Source organism: Saccopteryx bilineata, chromosome 2 (genome assembly GCF_036850765.1).
Source record: "Saccopteryx bilineata isolate mSacBil1 chromosome 2, mSacBil1_pri_phased_curated, whole genome shotgun sequence".
NCBI lineage: Eukaryota > Metazoa > Chordata > Mammalia > Chiroptera > Emballonuridae > Saccopteryx > Saccopteryx bilineata.
In genome coordinates, this window is record NC_089491.1 from 6,181,899 (window position 1) to 6,205,157 (window position 23,259).

Here is a 23,259-nt window from a genome sequence, read left to right on the forward strand (position 1 = left end):
CTAGGACTAGGTGATGACAAAAGCATTCTTATTCCATGGAGTCTCTCTTTACTACCACTGCTGGGGGACAATTAAGACCCCATTGTGGGCCTCACCTGCTGTGCCGTCTACCCCGCCAGAGTTCTACTAAGTCCTCAGCTGATGATCAACTTCTCGTGGAATAAATGGTCACAGAGACAGTTATCCCCAAGCCCTCTGAAAGCCAGTGGAGAAAGCAGAGAGACAGTCAGAGGGGTGAGAATGATGGAGAAGGTGAGGAAGGGCCGGAGGAATTCACCAAGGGGGAAGGATGAAGCCAAGAAGAAAAATACAAATAAAACACTGCCCTGGGGGTTCTCAACATTTTCAGCCAAACAGTGAGAAAACAAATCCAAAAATATTGAAGTGTATAAAGAAAAAAAAGTAAAAAGTCCCATCTGAGTATAATAAATTAAGAGAAAAACCTATTCATTAAGTTTCAGAAATAATAAAAGCATCTTATAATGTGCATTGAAGACAACAACCCGAAAAAAGACAAAAATATCCCCAAACTATACTTATACCCAGAAGGTGGGTTTTATTTTTTACTCAGGATTTTTCTGTTCAAGGGCCAAGTACTTTATTTAAATTCTAATATGTGTTGCATTTTTTGCAATTTTCCATTACCCCATTCCCCAAAGGTGGGGGGGGGCTTTCTGAGCACCTTGCCTTGGAGGTGCTGTAAAAAGACCTCTTGGTTAGATGGGACCCCGAGCACTGTCGGGGGCTCCCAGTCTACGCAGGACCCTCACAAACCAGGCTGCCCTGAACTACGCCTCACACAAGCCAGAGAGCAGGAATCTCCACGGGAAGTGCTGCGGCCACAACCAGGAATACCCCTGAATGCCGAGCTCCAAGAACCCCAGGGTCTGGCCCAGCACTGGGTAGAAGTCTTGAAGTTAAGTTTACTTAACTGTAAAGAAAACGTGATATTGCCCTGGCCGATTGGCTCAGCGGTAGAGCGTCGGCCTGGCGTGCGGGGGACTCGGGTTCGATTCCCAGCCAGGGCACATAGGAGAAGCGCCCATTTGCTTCTCCACCCCTCCGCCGCGCTTTCCTCTCTGTCTCTCTCTTCCCCTCCGGCAGCCAAGGCTCCATTGGAGCAAAGATGGCCCGGGCGCTGGGCATGGCTCTGTGGCCTCTGCCTCAGGCGCTAGAGTGGCTCTGGTCGCGGCAGAGCGACGCCCCAGAGGGGCAGAGCATCGCCCCCTGGTGGGCAGAGCGTCGCCCCTGGTGGGCTTGCCAGGTGGATCCCGGTCGGGCGCATGCGGGAGTCTGACTGTCTCTCCTCGTTTCCAGCTTCAGAAAAATACCAAAAAAAAAAAAAAAAAAGAAAACGTGATATTAATTGTATAGCAAGATGGGTACCGACTACCTGTTTTCCAAATTTTCTAGACTGAATCCACATTACTTTTTTTTTTAACAGAGAAAGAAAGTCAGAGAGAGGGATAGACAGGGACAGATGGACAGGAATGGAGAGAGATGAGAACCATCAATCATCAGTGTTTCATTGTGACACCTAAGTTATTCATTGATTGCTTTCTCATATGTGCCTTGGCCGCGGGCCTTCAGCAGATGGAGTAACCCCTTGCTTAAGCCAGTGACCTTGGGTCCAAGCTGGTGAGCTTTGCTCAAATTAGATGAGCCCGCGCTCAAGTTGGTGACCTCAGGGTCTCAAACCTGGATCCTCCGCATCCCAGTCCGACACTCTATCCACTGCGCCACCGCCTGGTCAGGCCACATTACTTTTATAATCAGAAAACAGACTGGCAACAAAACTTACACTAACAAATGAGCACTCTGGAGAACACGACTATCTGCACAGATTGCATGGTTTTGCGGGTCCAGGGGCAGCGCGGACCGCTGAGCGCACTGCTCCCGACCCGAGCCGGGAACCCCCCTGGTTTCGTGGGTCCAGGGGCAGTGTGGCCTGTTGAGTGCACTGCTCCCTACCGGGACCCGGGAATCCCCCTGGTTTCATGGATCCAGGGGCAGTGTGGCCTGTTGAGTGCACTGCTCCTGACCCGAGCCGGGAATCCCCCTGGTTTCCTGATTCCAGGGGCAGTGTGGCCTGTTGAGTGCACTGTTCCCTACCAGGACCAGGGAATCCCCCTGGTTTCATGGATCCAGGGGCAGTGTGGCCTGTTGAGCGCACTGTTCCCTACCGGGACCAGGGAATCCCCTGGTTTCCTGATTCCAGGGGCAGTGTGGCCTGTTGAGTGCACTGTTCCCTACTGGGACCAGGGAATCCCCTGGTTTCCTGATTCCAGGGGCAGTGTGGCCTGTTGAGCGCACTGTTCCCTACTGGGACCCGGGAATCCCCCTGGTTTCATGGATCCAGGGGCAGTGTGGCCTGTTGAGTGCACTGTTCCCTACCGGGACCCGGGAATCCCCCTGGTTTCATGGATCCAGGGGCAGTGTGGCCTGTTGAGTGCACTGCTCTTGACCCGAGCCGGGAATCCCCCTGGTTTCCTGATTCCAGGGGCAGTGTGGCCTGTTGAGCGCACTGTTCCCTACCGGGACCAGGGAATCCCCTGGTTTCCTGATTCCAGGGGCAGTGTGGCCTGTTGAGCGCACTGTTCCCTACCGGGACCCGGGAATCCCCCTGGTTTCATGGATCCAGGGGCAGTGTGGCCTGTTGAGCGCACTGTTCCCTACTGGGACCCGGGAATTTCCCTGGTTTCATGGATCAGGGGCAGCGCGGACCACTGAGCGCACAGCTCCCAACCCGGACCCGGGAATCCCCCTGGTTTCGTGGGTCCAGGGGCAGCGCAGACCATAGAGATTATTCAAATAAACCCCAGAGCACACAAAATACTGTCTTTGTGGCTTCTTTTCTGACCAGAAGGTATGGTTGGAAAATCAAGGAGATGCAAAAGGGTTTTAATGGCACAACCACTTAAAAGTCAGAGTTTTAAGGGTTCTTTCAGGCAGCAGGCTCACTTCAATACCAACGCATCTATTTTGAAAGTGTGTTAAATCAGCAGGGAGACATGCTTTACACAGAGCCATCGGGACCCCTAATACCCATTCTCACAGGGGAGTGTTTGGTCCTTTCAAGACAAGATTTTCTCTGACTCAGTTTTGAGAAAGTGGAGATCACACTCAGGAGTGGAAATTACACAAATCATCTTATGATAAGCAGCAACCACCCTCCTCACACAACACGTCTCCTCTTCACCAAAGGGCCCCGCTGCTCTTACAAAGCCCGGCCTCCCCTAGGGGCCCCCAGCCGCTCCAGGGAAAGCAGCACCTGAGCCACGCCCTCCTCCTCCACGCCCACTGGGCGCAGGCCCGGGGCTTCAGGGAAGGCAGAGCAGCACAGAGAGAGCCCGAGGAAACTTGCCTTTTCCATCTGTCGCTGATGCTTCTTGTAAATGCCTGATTGACCTAAAAATAAACATTTGGAGAACAAAAGGTTAGCCAACATTTGTACCCCTCTACTTCCAGGGCCAGTAACTTGAGGCTTTGAACTCCTCAATTATCAACTTAAAGGGTTAAACTAGATGGCTTTATTGTTATTTTTACTTATTTTTTAAAAATTGTACTTATTGGGGTGACACTGGTTAACAAAATTATACAGGTGTCAGGTGCCCAATTCTACAACACATCCTGTACATCATATTGTGTGCTCATCCCCCAAGTCAAGTCTCCAATCACCCTTTATCTCCCCCATACCCTCCTCCTAAACGAGGATTCTAGACCTGTGATGGCGAATCTATGACACGCATGTCAGCACTGACACACGTAGCCATTTTACATGACATGGCGCCCTGTACCAGAGAAGTATGGGGCCACATGCCGAGAAGGACGTTTCACCCTCGGCTCCTGCAAGGCCAGGTGCAGTAGCCAAGGATAAAACATTTGCTGTAGCGCAGACACTCTGTGCTGGAGGTCTGTAAGCCAAAACAACAGAACTCCGGCACAGAGCGTCTAGTTCTGGGACTTCCGGTTAGGCCGTTAGGGGATCTTTGACCTCACTTCCAGCCGGAGCAGAGAACAGCGGAATGCCGCGGGGGACGCATCTCTGGGGGCCCTGTGATCGCCATCACCAGCAACCACATAACCACAGCAACCATCATCCAGTCTACTGTTCTGGGGTGTCGTGGATTTCTAACTGACCATCATTACTGAGATAAGTGAGGGGGAGGCTGGGAAAGGTGAGGGCCTATGCGATGGGTGCCAAAATACCAACCTTCAATTGAAGGTTTAGCCAATGAAATTCAGCAACAAAAAAGTCACTAATAGGTTAGTCAAAGAATTCCCCCTCCTCATTTATGTTAGTTCACAGCACCCCACACAAGTTAAATAATATCAAGACCCACAAAAGAAACCGACTGACAGATAAACAAAGAAGTCACTAAGCAGGTAAGTTAAATAATTAGTTTTTGGTTTATTAAATACAGTTATATGTTACAATTATACATTTTTGTTATTTAAACTATAAATACTGCGAAATTATGTTTTTTTTTTCTCAAAGTGACACACCACCTGAGTTATGCTCGGTTTTTTGGCGAATTTTGACACACCAAGCTCAAAAGACTGCCCACCACTGTTCTAGACGCTCTCCCTATCCACATGATCTTTGATAATCAACACTTCAGCATCTATGATGCTCATGCATGGGCGTTAAAGATGTCCTCTGCTGACCAAAAACACTCTGGCAGAGGGCTGGGCATGAGGAGAAAATAAAACATTTCCAATCTCTCGACCTAATCTCTCCTTCCTACAAGTGCTCCCAAGCCCCACCCAGCAGTAAGACAACGGAGCATCACTGAGTTCAGCTGCTCCCTGGAGAGAAGGGACCCACAAGGCAGCCACAGCCCGGCTTACAAAGTGTGGGCCTAGGAGCTGTGAACACGGCCTCACACAAACTCCACCTTTCATGGACTGGAGATTTACAACTTGGCTGGAACATGCAAACCTCCAGGGAGTCTTTCTCCGCCTGGGAGGTGCTGGTAACTAATGACCATCATTACAGTTTAGGCAGGAGAACATTAATATCATGAAAGAAGCTGCAGGTCAGAGTTCTAGATAGAGCTCAAAGGCACCGAGGGAAAGACCGTCTTAAAGGATGAGCACAGCACAGGCAGCTGTGGGGCAGGGAGAGGAGGGTCCGACGCAGCCGGAGTCTGAACTTGTCTACCGCTCTCCATCTGACCGTGAAGGAGTCACTTCTCCTAAAACCCCCGTGATGTGAGCGCCCGTGAGAAATGAACAGAACAACAAGTGAAAGCAAGTAGCACAAAGCTGACACCAAACCAACCCTGCCTGAACCAGGATGTTTTTTTCCTTTTTGTAGATACAGCAGCAGTTTATAATTAGAGTGCTCAACACTGGTCTGAGGCCTCGCATTGAAAAATAAATTTTTTAATGTAAAAAAATAAACAGAATAGTATTTTTTTAAAGATTTGATTCATTTTAGAGAGAAAGACAGAGAGAAAGGGGGAGGGGCGGGAAACATCAACTCCCAGATGTGCCTTGACAGGGCAAGCCCAGGGTTTCAACGAACAAGCAACCTCAGCGTTCCAGGTCGATGTTTTACCCACTGCTACACCACAGGTCAGGCCAGAAGAGTTTTGGATTTTTTAAATTAAACACAATGGACAATAGTTATAAAAAAGACTATGCTCTAAGAATGGGAGTAAAAGTTATTTGGTTCTCTTCGGTTACCAACTCAGATCTTACTTGTAAACAAGAAGGATGATACAATCTCTCACATAATTAAACTGGGCAAACCATGATAGGTGTGTTCCTCAAACAGTTTGCCAAGGACTTGTCCATGTCATGTCTACTACAGCTACTGAGCAAATGGGTTGGCACGAACAGTTATATCCTTAATGCAAAACATCATTAAGAGGTTGATACGCCTTCTCATTTACTGGTAACTTCCTCCAGTTCATCTAGCGTCTCTGGACCCTCTATTATCTTCCCAAATACTGTGCATCTCATATCCAAATGCGCTGCTCCTTAAATCACCTCTCTAGGACTTGATTTTTCCCATTTCACAGCAGTTTGCGGAATATTTACCTTAAGGAACTTGTCATCTGGCATCTGCTTGATAGTGCTGTAATTAACAAGTGGCAGGAAGTGGCCATTTGTAGCTCGACAGTGTGTCTGGGTCTCCCCAGTGGCCCTTGACCCTTCTAGTTCACTGAGTGGCAGGTGTGAGTACACTTTTACTCTGTTCTCTACCAGGATGCTATTTCTTTCTTTTTAAAAAAAATTTTCATGTGTTTATTTGAGCCCAGTTGATGACGTATGCTGGGGAACACGGTCTCAAAGGCTCCCAGGATGCTCCTTCGCTCCGAGGACAACGCTGGTCTGTTCACAGATGCCCCAGTTTACTTATTCCTGGGCAGGATGTGAGGAACTTGCAGAGATTAAAAATCTTATTCATACTCTCTTCTCTGCTGAACTGATACATGTACCATGGAATGAGGGTTAAGAGTGAATCTAATTGGCTGGAATGAGGATTACACTCTATTGGCACCATGTTCTAGATCATCAGAATAAGTAAATGACCCATAAACCCGGGATCCTAAAAAATACTAACTTAAGTGTATGGGGCATTGCAACATGGAACACTTCACTTTTAACAGAAGGTAGATAAACCCATTATTTAAAATAATTTATTCCAAAAAAATTAATTGCTTTCAAGTAGCCACGGGCCTAGATCATTACAAAGGGGAGTGTTTTGTTTTTGCTAGACTTTTCTCCTCTATTGTTTCCCCACTGAACCAAGAACTTCCTTCCCTTCCTATGAGATCTAACAAGGTCACTTTCATCAGCCACTGACTGGGCACCAACCCTTCTTTACAATCTATGCATATAATGCTTGCCATTTCCAGGAATAAAGCACACCATTCTGAAAACATCTAAGATATTTATACGGTGAGAACTATCACTAGTTTCATGTTAATGTGCTTCCTTATTTTCAGTGTGCCTTGGTGAGAAAAGCCTATTTATGGGTTTTCTTAACTCCCTTCCCTCCAAATCCCGCTGCTCTTTTATGTTGCTCTAAATTCCCCAATTCTTCTCTGTTGTCTAAACTGTGCTAAACCAGCCACAGTGCCAGACCAGCTCGATCAGAATCCACTGGAGAACGTGATCACGACAAGTGCCCGAGTCCTGCCCAGGGACACTGCTTTAGGTCCGTCAGAAAGCCACACTGTTTACACAGAAGCCCAGGTGACTCCCACTTTGGGAGTGGCTGGCTCAGCCACAGGGTTGCAGGGTTGCACAGACAAGCCTCGTGGCCCCACGCGGCCCCCCCCTGCAGGCACTCACCACACCACTGGGAAGAGGATGGCCCCACAGCACAGCAGGTCAACCAGAAACAGAGAGTCCTTCCACAGGCCATACTCAGTCGTCCCCTCCTCAGTGGACTCGATGATGATGTAGGCCACGTTTGCCAGGACCTACAGGACACGAGAAATTGGTGAGGCCCACAGAATGGGTAGATTCTCCTAACAGCAGCCCCACTAGAAGGTGGACACACCTCAGGCCACAGCAGCACTGCCACCTCCCACATGCTCCTCCCACCAGCATGGAGTCTCTGTGCCTGCTCCTGGGCTTGACTGCTCTGACCTACAGTATGGCGGGAGTGACGCCATGTGCTTTCCAAGGTAGGTCACACAAAGGACACAGCGTCTGCCTGGCTCTCTCCAGAAACACCTCTGGAGGCCTCAGCCTTCATGTAAGAAGTCTGGCTGTCCCAAGCTGCCATGTTGGAGGACCAGGCAGAGAGAGAACGATGTCTGAGGAGTCCCAGCTGTCCCCGCCCCATCTGATCAAGTCTTCCCAGCCCAGAGAAAGAAACAAGTGGAAACCTTACGATGATCCCAGGCCTGACCACTGTCTAACTGTAACTGATAAGACAGCAAGTCAGACCTACCCAGCTAAGCTAACTCCCAAATTCCTGACCCACAAAAAATGTGAGATGCAAAATGGTTATTTTAAGTCACTAAGATTCAGGGTGATTTGCTGCACAGCAACAGATAACTAGACATTTGCTTCGTAGGCACCTAGGCTTCGGCAGTCACTCAAGCACTGCCCTTTTCTTTTTTGTGTGTGCGACAGAGAGAGGGACAAATAGGGACAGACAGGAAGGGAGAGAGATGAGAAGCATCAATTCTTCATTGTGGCATTTCACTTGTTCACTGATTGCTTTCTCACATGTGCCTTCACCTGGGGGGCTACAGCAGAGTGAATGACCCCTTGCTCAAGCCAGCCACCTTTGGGTTCAAGCCAGCAACCCTGTGCTCAAGCTGGTGAGTCCACACTCAAGCCGGCGATCCCAGGGTTTCGAACAAGTGTCCTCTGCGTCCTAGTCTGATGCTCTATCCACTGCTCCACCACCTGGTCAGGTAGGCACTGCACTTTACATTCTGTTTAGCCACAGTCCAGATTCCTCAGGCCCAAAGTCTTTCTGTGAGGGTCCCTGGGCTTGTCAGTGTCCCTTCTAAGCGTCAGCTGATGTTATCAGAGACCAGAGCAGCAAGAATGGTGACTGCAGCTCAGTGGTGGAGCCACAGCGCTCTGCCCGGGAATGAGTCCAGTCCAGGTCCTCCCCACAGGGGACACAGTGCAGTCCTTCCAGGGAGCTAGCTCCATCTGTGCCCGTGTTCTGCTCCCACTTCCATTTCCAAAGCTGGCGCTCTGCCCTGTGGGCTCAGTCCTGCTAGTAGGCTCTCAGCGAGTTAGGAAAAGCCCGGCAGCTGGCTAAACTGAGACGGCACCTTTTATTTTATTATGTATTACTTTATTTTGAAAGATGACAACATGTTAAAACCTGCGATGCTCCTCAGCATAAGGGCAACAACCTGAGACGTCTTTTGAAGACCACCCCTAGGTATCGATGCAGAGATTACAAGTCCGCCTCTATCCTCATTAAAAGGCCACGCTCCCAAATAGTCGGCTTGACTTGCTGTCCTAACAGTCATTTCCCACACTTTAACAGGATGTAAAACTCTTGAACTATTACTGAAGTCTCCTAGTGTAGTTTCTCTTTCTGTCTAGGGCTTACCAGGTAAATCACCACAGATGCCATACTTCTCTTTAAACTAATGCAAACATTATTTTTAAATGTTAGTCTCCAACTGACACCCAGCTTCTGGGTTCCTCCTGAAGCCCAGTCAATCCTAACGTCTGCGTCTGTGGCCCCATCCACGAAGACAAAGTGGAAAACAAAGGCTTTCACAGCTTAAATTCACGATTGTATCCTGTTCTTAGTTTACATGCCAGTCACAGGTCCACAGGTCCACAGGTCCCTGGGGTGCAGGGTGGAATGCCGAGCAGTGATGCTCGCGAGTCCATCTGTACGTCACTCCCCTCTCACCCAGAAGGTGCAGTGCTCCCCACGCCAGAGAGGCGGCTTTAACTGTGCAGGCTGATGTTCACGGCCTTCCGAGATTAGTCCCTATGTTTAAATATGTTAATTCCCTCTCATTTCATTATAAAAGCCCTGCCTGACCAGGCGGTGGCGCTGTGGGTAATTTTAAAGTCCCTGTCTTGTCAGCGGCCTGCCTTGCAGCCCTGCGCATGGCTCCTCTAGATGACCAGGAGGGGAGGCTGGGAAGGCTGGGCCCCGGCACAGCACAGCTTAGGCTGGGGAGGAAGTTCACACGGAAGGGATGTGGCAACAGCTACTAGAAGGAAAAGGAAACAGAGAGCAGTGTGGCAAAGTGGGAAGAGGACCAGGCCCATCACTCACAAGCTCTAGACCTTGGCCAGGGAAGCGGTCCTGGTGGCTCAACACCAAGACCTGGACAGCCACTCAGCACCTGTGTTCCCTGGACAGCAGCATCACGTTTCCACTGCTGCTCTTGCCTCTGTCATCTTTCTTTCCTTAAGCATCTAGGCCAGGCCCAGCTGCACACACAGCGTTCCAGCCTTCGAATCCGGGTGATTAGTCATGCCAACTGGTCTGTACCATTTGTTTGGCGGTAACATATTCCCCTGATCACTGACTGTGAAGGTGGCTCCACTGCACACGTCCAGAGCTAGCTGAGCTGGGAGCCGCGGGGCTGTCCTTAAACTCACACTACGCTCTAAAATGAGTTCGGCTGACGCGAACGACTTCATCGAACAGACATGCTTCCATCAGCAGAACAGAGTAGATGTACGTCCCTGCCAGGACCACTGTTGATCAGGAGCTCTTTTGTCCCAGTCCTGCCTCCAATAAGACTGTTACATGTTATACATTATAAGGTTCCTCTCCTGAGGGGCATACAACCTTAAAAGGCTGGCTTGGGCCCAGGGCCCCAAACATAGGAGGGTTTAATGTTTTCCCTTAAAGTCTACTTAATATACTACCACATGTACCACATGGAAACTCACTAGAGTCATTCATTCAGTTTAAAAACAATCTGTTAATGAAAACACTCTGTACACGAGCTTCTTTGCTAAGAGGACCATTTGGTTACATGGCAAACAGACGCAGACAAGAAGGCAGTGCACCCCCATAACTTTTCAGCCACTCTCCACTCAAATGCAGGTGTCGCCCTGGCTGGTTGGCTCAGTGGTAGAGCGTCGGCCTGGCGTGCAGGAGTCCCGGGTTCGATACCCAGCCAAGGCACACAGGAGAAGCGCCCATCTGCTTCTCCACCCCTCTCCCTCTACTTTCTCTCTGTCTCTCTCTTCCCCTTCTGCAGCCAAGGCTCCATTGGAGCAAAGTTGGCCCGGGCGCTGAGGATGGCTCCATGGCCTCTGTCTCAGGTGCTAGAATGGCTCTGGTTGCAACAGAGCAACGCCCCAGATGAGCAGAGCATCACCCCCTGGTGTGCATGCCAGGTGGATCCCGGTCAGGTGCATGCGGGAGTCTGTCTGACTGCCTCCCCGTTTCCAGCTTTGAAAAAAAAAAATGCAGGTGTCCACAGGCTGGTGAAAGATGATGGTGGTCATATGTCTCCTGGTGCAATGGCTGGCAGTCTAGGCCTGTCAGAATTCAGAAATGGAACCCCGATGGCAGAAGTTCTGGGGGGGGGGGGGCCGAAAATGACCAGACAAGTAGAACAAGCAGGACTGGTGTCCCTTTACCTGGAGTGGGATGACGATCATGAATATCTTTTTGTCTTTGTCAGAAAGGATGTGTTTGATGAAGGCCCAGCCAGTGCCGATGAGCGCGATGGTGATGAACAGCAGCGCCCCTTTCAAGCTGAAGGAGGAAACATTTCACAGATAGGAGTGGGTCTCTTCAGGCTCTCACCCTGCAAGTTAGGTTCTACAGCTCATGCTACGACCGCACATGCTTCTTGCAAAAGATGGGTGGTCACATTGAGGAAGTTCAGCTTAAAAGAGCAACATGTTTTTCCGGGCACAAAAATAGTTAGCTACGCACTGTTACTTGCGACCAGTCCCCACAGGAGACAGCCCGCCCCCGGGGGCACACTGGCAGTCCTGAGCTCTCAAGTCTGGACAGAACCTGCACGCCACACACCTCTGGCATGAAAGGAACCTAGACAGGCTGCCACAGGAGGGTGGGGCCAGTCAGCTCGGGCACATCTCTTCCTGCCCCAGCTTCCCAGCATCTCTGGCATGCCACATCACAGGGGCAGTATGTCCCGAGTGACCCTGCATACTTACAGGTGCGTGATGTAGTACACAACAGCCCAGCCTTCGATGGGGAAGCCCTGGGAGGAGATGTAGTGGTAGTCAATCTGCAACCAAACACCCACGTGTCAGTGCCGCAAACAGGAAATGCCAGTGAGGACTGCGTGCTAGGGGTGTCTAATGACTCGTGTCCACACAGTGGACAGTAAAGCAGTGAGTGTGCTGACAGTGTCAGCCAGCTTGAGACACCTGACACAGGTTTCTGTGTCCCACCACACAGCTGTCACCATCACACAGCCGTCCCACCACGCAGCCGTCCCTATCACACAGCCATCCCACCACACAGCCGTCCCACCACACAGCCATCCCACCACACAGCCGTCCCCACCACACAGCCGTCCCACCACACAGCCGTCCCACCACACAGCCGTCCCACCACGCAGCCGTCCCACCACACAGCCGTCCCCACCACGCAGCCGTCCACACCACGCAGCCGTCCCACCACGCAGCCGTCCCACCACGCAGCCGTCCCACCACGCAGCCGTCACACCACGCAGCCGTCACACCACGCAGCCGTCCCACCACGCAGCCGTCCCCACCACGCAGCCGTCACACCACGCAGCCGTCCCCATCACGCAGCCGTCCCCATCACGCAGCCGTCCCACCACGCAGCCGTCCCCATCACGCAGCCGTCCCACCACGCAGCCGTCCCACCACGCAGCCGTCCCCATCACGCAGCCGTCCCACCACGCAGCCGTCCCACCACGCAGCCGTCCCACCACGCAGCCGTCCCACCACACAGCCGTCCCACCACGCAGCCGTCCCACCACGCAGCCGTCCCCATCACGCAGCTGTCCCCACCACGCAGCCGTCCCACCACACAGCCGTCCCACCACGCAGCCGTCACCATCACACAGCCGTCCCACCACGCAGCCGTCCCTCCCTTCGAGGCAGGTGGTGTACCTGGCAAATGACGGCCTACTCTTGTTTTTAAATCTCCAAGATCCAAATGCCATAGGTCTTTTCTAACCAAGAACTTTATCTTTTCATACCCCAGGTTACATAAGTAAATCAGTCCACTTAGTTCAAAACAAAACAAAAAACACCTAACACCCAGCTTAGAAAACTACCGTATTTCCCCATGTGTAAGACGCACCTTCATTTTGGGGCCAAAAATTTGAAGAAAAAAATGTATTACATAAAGTTATTGAACTCAAGTGTTATTCATCATAAATTTCATACAACTCCTCATCACTGTGAAAACTCCCGTCCATCAGCTTATCCTTATCTGTGTCTGATGATGAATCACCGTCTTCAACAATGAGCACCAAAATAAGTGTGAAAAAGTGGGAAATGCAAGTAAAAACAATCTACAACCACTGTATAAGACGCAGCCCGTTTTCAGACCCCAAAGTTTTTGAAAAAAGGTGTGTCTTATATGTGGGGAAATGCGGTGGGTGTTCTTGCCTGACCAGGTGGGATGCTCTATCCACTGCGCCACCACCAGTCAGGCCTACGACAACATTTTTAAGTGCAGAAGGAGAGCACATGTCTGGAGAGTGTCACCTGTGCATGCCTCCAGGCCTACAACTCGGGGAATTTGTGATCTTACTTCCTGGGCGCACTCATGTCAGTGTGCATCAGGACTAGACATTCAAAGCTTCTGATCAATGCCTCAGTCTGTACAGCATCAATGCTCTCTTACGTAAGTGTGCCCACACTGAAATTCAAATCAAATGGGAACATCTGAAAAATGAAGGGAGGCGTGGAAACACTGCAGCAGGTGGCACTGCAGTCTCAGGAAATGACCAAAACCAACCAAACAAAAACAAAGAAAAGCAAGCAAGTGTTCTGAGCTAATTCTAGGTCCGTAGCGAGTATCAGAAAGGGTCTTCCGTGTGGGATGAGGGAGGCTGCCCTGCTTTCTGCCCACAGTCCCCCCTGGAGTCCCCCCCAGGGTCCCCAGGGCCAGAGCAGGCTTCAGGGGCAAGGCGCCCTTTCACCCTTTGTTTCCCATGGTCTATCCCTTCCTCTAATTGATTTTTCCCGATCATGCAGGCTTTGTTCATCGTTTCATAAATGACCCCAGAATATTTATATTAATACATACTGCATGGAACACCAAAGAAAGAGACTTGGTGAAGGGAAGGGCCGCCATCAACCAGTGAATTTTAAAAACATCGTTCCTATAAAAAGAGAAAGAAAAAAAATGAAAGAAATACACCATTCTCCCAAAGGATAAACTTCCAGGCAATGGACATATTTATAAGGAAGCAGCAAATACAGTGTGTCTGTAAAGTTATGGTGCACTTTTGACCGGTCACAGGAAAGCAACAAAAGACGATAGAAATGTGAAATCTGCACCAAATAAAAGGAAACCCTCCCAGTTTCTGTAGGATGATGTGGCAGCATGTGCACATGTGCAGATGATGATGTAACACCATGTATACAGCGGAGCAGCCCACGACCATGTGGACGGTATAGACTCTCAGGGGTCCCCAAACTTTTTACACAGGGGGCCAGTTCACTGTCCCTCAGATCATTGGAGGGCTGCCACATACAGTGCTCCTCTCACTGACCACCAATGAAAGAGGTGCCCCTTCTGGAAGTGTGGCAGGGGGCCAGATAAATGGCCTCAGGGGGCCGCATGTGGCCCGTGGGCCGTAGTTTGGGGATACCTGGAGAGGTAAGTTCAGTGTGTTTTGTGGCTGGCTAAATTCAAATCCGTGACCAAAGTGCAACGTGAACATCGGCGCGTTTATAACGAAGTGCCACCACATAGGAATAACATTACTCGGTGGGATAAGCAGTTGAAGGAAACCGGCAGTTTGGTGGAGAAACCCCGTTCTGATAGGCCATCAGTCAGTGACCAGTCTGTAGTGTAGAGGCTATACGGCAGGGGTCCCCAAACTACAGCCCACGGGCCACATGCAGCCCCCTGAGGCCATTTATCCGGCCCCCACCGCACTTCCTGAAGGGGCACCTCTTTCATTGGTGGTCAGTGAGAGGAGCATAGTTCCCATTGAAATACTGGTCAGTTGGTTAATTTAAATTTACTTGTTCTTTATTTTAAATATTGTATTTGTTCCCATTTTGTCTTTTTAACTTTAAAATAAGATCTGTGCAGTGTGCATAGGGATTTGTTCATAGTTTTTTTTATAGTCTGGCCCTCCAATGGTCTGAGGGACAGTGAACTGGCCCCCTGTGTAAAAAGTTTGGGGACCCCTGATATACGGAATAGCTACCTAAGGAGCCCTAAAAATCTGTGCGTGAGCCCACATCGAACCGCACGGAATAGGTATGAAACTGGGAGAGTTTTCCTTTTATTTGGTGATTTCACATTTCTATCATCTTTTGTTGCTTTCCTATGACTGGTCAAAAGTGCACCATGACTTTACAGACACACTGTATAACCTAAGCAAACAACAAACATGAAGCCTTTTTAAAATGTAGTTTCTGTCAATAGAAAAAGCTTTGGATGGAGTCCTAGAGTCACCTCAACCACAGAAGTCGGTGTTGTGAACAGAACTGAGTTATGCACAGAAGCATGTAGATTGTGAGTCCTGTTAGATGGAAATCTAAACAGACTGCTGCCCCCCCCCCCCACAGAAACCACCCAGGAAAGGCACAAAGGAGTGGGTGGATGGGTCTATGGACACATGAAATCCCAGGAAAGCAGAGGTGAGTGGGCACAGCTGGAGGGAAATGGGCAGCCCAGGAGAGGCAGTTCAAGGGCGGCAGCAGGGATGGCCGTGCCCGCTTCTCTCCCATCATGGCTGGAACCGGCCAAGCACACCAGGCCAGCGGGGTAAAGCCCACTCCCACCGTCACACTCACTCAGCACCTGTCCACCTTCGGGCTGCTGGCATTCAATTCCTCTGCCTTTACCCACTTCAGTGAAGGACTTAACCTGATAGAACACATAAGCCCATTCTGGAGAAAAATGATTCTATTCAAATACACAGACTTAAGAACTACAGAGGAAACTCACACTCTCAGACAAAGACATTCTGCAAATGCTCACCAGTATTACCCCAATAAATTCAATTAAAAAATAAATAAAAATCCTTTGGGGGAAAAAACTCTGCAAAGCCACAGCAATAAACACTGGGATAATGCAGCATCAGACAAATCAACAAAATCTATAGATAGCATCGTTCAAATAAACTGGAAATCATGCAATGTCATAAACACTACTAACTTACAAAAGCGCAAATATCCAAAAACATATATTAGACACATCTGAGCAGTTGGGAAAGAAGAGAGGGGATAGGAAACAAAGGGAGAATGAAGGGGAGGGCCTTGCGTAAATGGTTAGGAGGGCGTGTCCTGAGTTGATACATGCTCGGTTTCCGGAATGATTTCCTCCCCGGTCATTGGTCATTTCCTGTCCCAGTGCCCAATGACTTGAAGTCAAAAAGGAAGTCAAGGCCAGAGTAGTGTCACTCCTAAATAGCAATGAGATCTACCCACAGGGTAACACCACCCACTGTCAAGAGTGGTGCTCCCTCATACCTCAGCAACCTCAACGTGCAGTCCTAGTTCAGAACCACCCCCCCACCCCGGGCTGGGGCTGTGACATGATGGAAAGAACACAGGCTCCAAAGCCACAATGAACTGGCTCGAATACTCATTCTACCCCGATGACCTTCAGCCCGCTAAACCTCAGTAACCTCTTCTGAAAATGGGGCCACACCCACCTACCACAAGGAGCTGTTGGAAGATTAGTTGAAATAACCAGTATCGAGTGCCCGACTCAAAACCGCCCAGCTGCCTGTTTCCCCTCCACTTCCCCGGGCTGCCCCTGCATGCTCTCTGGGGCCTGGGGCCCACGGCACAAAGCATAGACTTGAGAGGAGCCCCCTACGCACAGCAAGGAGACTTGGGTGCCAGGCCCAGCTCTGTCAGCTGACTCGCTGTGGCTCTCACTTCCCCTCTCGAGGCCTCAATGAAAAAGGCAAAGGTCTCTGAACTCCTTCGGCGGAAGGGGCTGTGGCCTCTGAAACGCACCCGAGGTCTCAGAGTCACATCCTTTCCAGGACTCAAATTTCCAGCCTAACACAAGTGTCTGTGAGACACCTGGGGAAACATGAAGATGGGGCGCAGAGCTTAAGTTATACATTTTCTGTACACATACTATACTTCAAGAAGTTTAAAATATGTTGTACAAAGTAGGTCAGCCTCATTTAATCACAGATTTAAAATTGCTGCCACAGGTTTTATTATTTAAGTAAATAATGACTGCTGTATCACTAAATACAGGGAAATTAAAATACCACTAGACACCTGGCTGGTATGTGCCTCACATCTGTGTAGCATCCTGATGTGCAGAACCCTCTCCTTCAAATACCCCTACAGAGCTAAGTCTCTTGGAGGAAGCGAGGGGAATCATGCTGCCCCAGGTCTGCAGCCAGAACGGACCTGCAGTGAAACGCGCACAGGCGGCTTCAGCGTCCACACTTGAAACCAGCTCTCTGACTCCTAGTCTTACTTTTCTAATAAAGACAAAAGCAAAACTTTGTTTTAAATAAACAAAATCAACAACCCCCTTATGGTCTAAATTTGAAGGATTCTTTTTGTTCTTACTAATGGCTGCCTGACCCTCTTGTCCCAACATGATTGCATAGGGTACTCCACAGGTTAACAAAACGCTCTTTCCATACAATGGGTATAAAAGATAAGCCAACAAACACGAACCAGCCACTGCTCCCCAGCTATGCTGTCCATGGGAACACAGGCCACAAGAGAGGACAGGTATTTTCTGTTCAATGCCTCAGAGAAAGACGTATTTGGTATCTGGGGTTCTTAACGATTACAAACATTTAAATTACTCTATATTACAGTGCCTTATTCACATACCATCCTTTACTTAGTTTATGCACCTTATCCTGTAACAAATACTTCACACTACTCTTTAACTGAAAATTAGTATTCTGTTCTCAATTTTGGGGGAGGAGACAGTTAACACTAGTTCCACATGCACACACCACCCTCAAGAGCCAAGTACAGGAAGTGAAAGCCACAGGGGTTGCAGAAGAAAGGCCAACGGCCCTCAGAAGGGCTCTGCAGGTTTCCTCCAGTGACAAGCCCCAGGCCAGCACAGGCAGCTCAGCAGCCTGCCGGCCAGCTCTGAGCCATGCCCTCTGCACTAAGCAGTGCCTCCTGTCTCACCAGGCAGTGCTCGTTGTCACTCAGCTCCTCTCCAGAACAGACAGCTCTTGACTGAGGCCAGTGTGTTCACCTGAGGTCCTGCACTGTGGTGTCTTTGCAATGGAAACATTTGGCTTATACATTTTATTCTGCTTATACTTATATATTACTGAAATATTTGGATTTGCCTTTTTAAACAAAGCAGTGGGAAGAGAGCAAACAGCAAGGCACGCAAAGCTCCCGCACAGTCTCTGTGTGTTGTGGGCAAGATGCCCTCAGAAGAGAAAAAGATGGCTGGCACCTCTTCCTCCCAGGCGCAAAGGTGAGGTTACACAAATCCCAACACACCAGAAGCTGAAGGGCTCAAGGAAGTAATACTTTACCGTCGTTTCCGAAGAATGTGAATCCAGATGGTCCCAGAAACGAAAAAGAAAAGGGCCATAGAAATGTATAATTTAGGGAGAGGAATTTCTCCTGCTGAGAGATAGCTGTGCGGATTCTTCTCTATGATCACAATCTGAAACCAACACAAAATTCATTCTTACTTTTTAGGGACAGATCATTCCGTATTCAGCAATTTGTAATCCTAGCTCCTTTACTTAAGCTTAAGAAAGTGAGTGCCAGAAGATAACAAGCACATTCTCAGTGTGCAAGCTGAAACGTAAACATATCCTAAGCTGCTTCGTATCTTCTTGTGTATGAATCCTCTGCTGAAGTACCTGCCCAGTGGCCACATCCTTCTCTTACTCTGCTTAAGTGATCTTAACAGAGGTCCCCAAACTTTTTACACAAGGGGCCAGTTCACTGTCCCTCAGACCGTTGGAGGGCCGCCACATACAGTGCTCCTCTCACTGACCACCAATGAAAGAGGTGCCCCTTCCGGGAGTGCGGCAGGGGGCCGGATAAATGGTCTCAGGGGGCCGCATGTGGGCCGTAGTTTGGGGACGCCTGTAAAACCTACTCTACTAGAGAAACAAACGTCTCACATTTTACAGAACTAGGAGAACTTGTGAAACAATTTCCATGTAGTACTCACATCAAGGCTGAATGAAAGCTTGTCATTAGACTGAAGTTTATTTCCAAGGCATTTATGAAAATAAAGACTGTAGAGGCCTTCTTGGTCATTGGTGCTGATATTAAAGAAAAACTGAAAGTGAAGAAACAAGAAATTAATGGGTACCCAAATCTCCAGCTAAATTGTTAAGTGTTAAAAAGAAATCATGAATACTATGACGAGAAGAGAAGATAGACTACTTAAATAAGCCAAATTCTCCCAGAGCACAATTTAAACAAATATTCTTTTCTTCTATGATACCCTCCCAATATTTAGTTTTGGAAATTTCAAGCTAACAGAAAAGTTGACAGACTTATACAAGCGAATACCTACAAAACCAGCATCTAGATTCCACAATGACTGTTTTGCTATCCTTGCTTTATCTTTATCTATCCATCAGCGATGGGTTTGTCAGAAATCTGCAGAGACAACCTGAGAAACAGTTACCTAGGCTTTTTTTTTTTTTTTTTTACAGAGACAGAGAGAGAGTCAGAGTGAGGGATAGACAGGGACAGACAGACAGGAATAGAGAGATGAGAAGCATCAATCATTAGTTTTTTGTTGCGCATTGCAACACCTTAGTTGTTCATTGACTGCTTTCTCATATGTGCCTTGACCACGGGCCATCAGCCGACCGAGTCACCCTTGCTCAAGCCAGCGACCTTGGGTTCAAGCTGGTGAGCTTTTGCTCAAACCAGATGAGCCTGCGCTCAAGCTGGCAACCTTGAGGTCTCAAACCTGGGTCCTCTGTATCCCAGTCTGACACTCTATCCACTGCGCCACCGCCTGGTCAGGCCAGTTACCTAGTTTTTGAGCCAACATACTACTTTGCTCTTTAGGTAAAAATACCCCTGAAAAGGAAGGAGGCTCCTTTGATACTTGACAAAGTAAAGAACCAATAGCCCCTCATTAAAATTTATACCTGTGATTTTAAACAAGTCACAGATGCTACATTTTCTGCATTCAGACATTTTCCTGTTTTTCATATATATATTGATTATTTCATGTATTCAAATGAAGTGTATACATCAAGACATATGCACGCACACATACACATACACATTGCTCACAAAAATTAGGGGATCAGGGACCGTGCACATACTCTAGCACTTTCAGCTTTTTGTATAGTGCATTTTCACCAATGAAATAAAATTGGTTTTGCATCTAATTTGTATAATCAAACAACTTTCTTTGACTTGTCATTTGCTTTTGATGTCCTTTTTTAATAAAAAAAAAATCAGATATTTTCAGAGATGACGTCAGAGTAATGGCACGGTAGGAAGCGATTCAGATAAATCTGCCCCAAAACTCAACAAGATCTTCAACCAGAAACAGAAAAACCTATCCTTGGAGCCTCCAGATGTTTTGCAATACACCCAAAGATATGGTCGAGCGAAAAATTGGCTAAATATATAATCAAACCCCTAAGGAAATAGGGAGTAAGAAATGCTCCGCCTTCCTCACTAACCTAAACAGAGCTGCTTTCACTGGGAACTGAGAATATAAAAACTAAGGCGGGCAAAGGGGTTGAATAGATCCAGGCCACGGCACAAACGGCCAAACCAGGCTGTGGCACGCAGATCCAAGCCGAGAAAAAACTGTGCCTGTGGCAACCCAGTCAATACAAGCTAACACTCGTGCCAAACCCAGACAAAGAAAGACAAGCAGGGCAGCCATCTCCCCCGATCTCCTGGTCGGTGTGTGCAGATAGTGGGTGAGAGATTCCTCTGAGTGCCTCGGCAGTGCACGCCCGTGTTATCCCACAGAGGGGCAGAGTCAGGGGCCTTTGTGTGGGCCAAAAGTGGAATGCCACCGCAGCGCCCTGGGAAAGCCACGCACAGGGAGGGAGCGAGAGCCAATTCCAACACTGGAACTTTTCCATGCGGGCGGAGGTTTCACTCAGAGGGTAAGGCGGCTGGCCTGATATCCTGATCTGCGCACAGATAGTGAGTGAGAGTTTCCTCCAAGCGCCCCGGGAGTGGGCGCCCGCCCACCTGCCCGTGTTACCGGACAGAGTGGCAGAGCCAGAGGTCTTTGAGTGGGCAGAAGCCCCGCCTCATTATGCTAGCAGCTCTGACTGACTGAGCCTTACCCAGAGCCCTGTGCTGAGTGGGAATAGAGTGGGGAGTTGCCAGCTCTTTGAGCCTCTTACTATCCAGGCAGAGGCAGCAGCAACCCCATAGCTGGATTATCAAGCTACTAATTGAGGAAGGAAAGACTAGGTGAGAGGCTCCAGGAACACGGACTCTCTCACTGTCGGAGCCTATAAATGCTAATGAGCCTCGACTGCCAATGAGACTGAAGCACAATACATGACATCACCATAGAGACTTATCAACTGCAAACCTCTACCTGAGCGTGCCAAAGGGGCAGAACCCAGGTACAGAGTCACTGACCAGGAAGAGGGAGAGAAAAGAAAAAGCAAGAAGATAACCTCTCAAAATCAAGAATAATCTGCAGACTTTATACCCTATCCCATTTTACTATATTTGTTCGTTTGTTTCTCTTATCTTCATTCTTGATTTTTTTTTCCTCCTCCAATTTGGTCGTTTAACTCTCTGCCGGTCTTACTCTCTCCTCTCCTTGAACTACACTACCCATAAGTGTTACATCTCCCATTATCTTTTCTTTCCTCTTCCTTTCTCTCTATGAGGGTTGCACTCCAAAACCCTTAACTCTCTCTCTCTCTCTCCTCTTTTTTCTTCTTTTAGTGGTTCCCTCTTTTTTTTCTCTCTCTCTCTTTTCTTCCTCTATATTAGTTTCTTCCTTTCTCCTTTACGTCTCTCATTCAAACCTCAATAACGAACAAATTATCTTATCTGGGACTCAAACTTATGTTTGTGGCATTTTGGGGGTTTTTTACTTCACCTTTTTAACTCACTAGCAGTGCTCCCATCCCTGGCTCTCCATTTTATCTAGTTCTTGTTCCACTAAATACAATAGTAATGTTTTAATTTGTCCTCCCATTTTCCTGTTTCCCTCTTAGTCCTCTCATCATAACTCTTAGTCAACCAACACCTAAAAGCATATCATTTTATTCTTGACCCAAATTTTTTCCTTATTTGCTTTTTGTGCGTCCATACCCCCTTTTTTATTCTTTTTTTTTTTTTTTGCCCCTTTATTACTTCTCCCCAATTCAGGCCCTCCATTACAGGCATTGTTTGTTCTATTTAGTATAATATAATTCACAGTTCACCACAAGATTTTCTCAAGAAAGAGGGGAGAGGAGAGGAGAGCAGAGGAAAAAAGGAGGGAGAGGAATAATTTCCTTTTTTTTTAATTTTTATTTTATTTTATTTTTCTTTAATTATTATTATTATTATTTTTTTTTTTTTATTTTTTACAGAGGCAGAGATAGACAGGGACAGACAGACAGGAATGAAGACAGATGAGAAGCATCAATCATTAGTTTCTCGTTGCGTGTTGCGACTTCTTAGTTGTTCATTGATTGCTTTCTCACATGTGCCTTGACTGCGGGCCTTCAGCAGACCGAGTAACCCCCTGCTGGAGCCAGCGACCTTGGGTCCAAGCTGGTGAGCTCTTTGCTCAAGCCAGATGAGCCCGTGCTCAAGCTGGCGACCTCGGGGTCTCAAACCTGGGTCCTTCCGCATCCCAGTCCGATGCTCTATCCACTGCGCCACCACCTGGTCAGGCTCTTTAATTATTTTTTTTTAAAAAAACAACTCTTCGATTTTTTATTTTTTTTAACTTTTTATCCTTTATTAAATCTCATTAATACTATCAACAAAACCACCCTCAGATGCCATTAAGGGAGAGAAAATCGAATATCATGGATACAAAAGAAAGAGAGGTAACACAGATGAGGAAAAATCTATGGAGAAAAAATTTAATATATTGGAAACCTTGGAGTTAAACGACAGAGAATTTAAAATAGAAATCCTAAAAATACTCAGAGATATACAAGAAAACACAGAAAGGCAATTTAGGGAGCTCAGAAAACAACTCAATGAACACAAAGAATATATTTCCAAGGAAACTGAAACTATAAAAACAAATCAAACAGAGATGAAAAACTCAATTCATAAGCTGAAAAATGAGGTAACAAGCTTAGCTAATAGAACAGGCCAGATAGAAGGTAGGATTAGTGAAATAGAAGACAAGCAACTTGAGGCACAACAGAGAGAAGAAGAAAGAGACTCAAAAATTTAAAAAATGAGGTAGCCCTATTATCTGACTGCATCAAAAAGAATAACATAAGAATAATAGGTATATCAGAGGGAGAAGAGAGAGAAAATGGAATAGAGAACATACTCAAATAATAGATGAGAACTTCCCAAGCCTATGGAAAGAACTAAAGCCTCAAATTCAAGAAGCAAACAGAACTCGAGTTTACTTAACCCCAACAAACCTACTCCAAGGCACATCATAATGAAATTGGCACAAACCAACGGCAAAGAAAAAATTCTCAAGGCAGCCAGGGAAAAGAAGAATACAACATATAAAGGAAGGCCCATTAGATTATC

General features: G+C 47.9%; 1 protein-coding gene across 1 annotated transcript in view; it reads right to left on the reverse strand.

The window, feature by feature from the left end:
• GPR107 (G protein-coupled receptor 107) overlaps positions 1-23,259 on the reverse strand; it is an 83,274-nt gene that overhangs the window by 21,394 nt on the left and 38,621 nt on the right. Inside the window, exons 8-14 of the mRNA XM_066255972.1 lie at positions 18,758-18,868; positions 18,105-18,238; positions 13,682-13,757; positions 11,605-11,678; positions 11,059-11,176; positions 7,309-7,439; positions 3,365-3,408 (exon numbers count right to left, since the gene is read on the reverse strand). Of these exons, the coding sequence (XP_066112069.1) occupies positions 3,365-3,408; positions 7,309-7,439; positions 11,059-11,176; positions 11,605-11,678; positions 13,682-13,757; positions 18,105-18,238; positions 18,758-18,868 (688 nt within the window). The remainder of the gene's footprint in view (positions 1-3,364; positions 3,409-7,308; positions 7,440-11,058; positions 11,177-11,604; positions 11,679-13,681; positions 13,758-18,104; positions 18,239-18,757; positions 18,869-23,259) is intronic.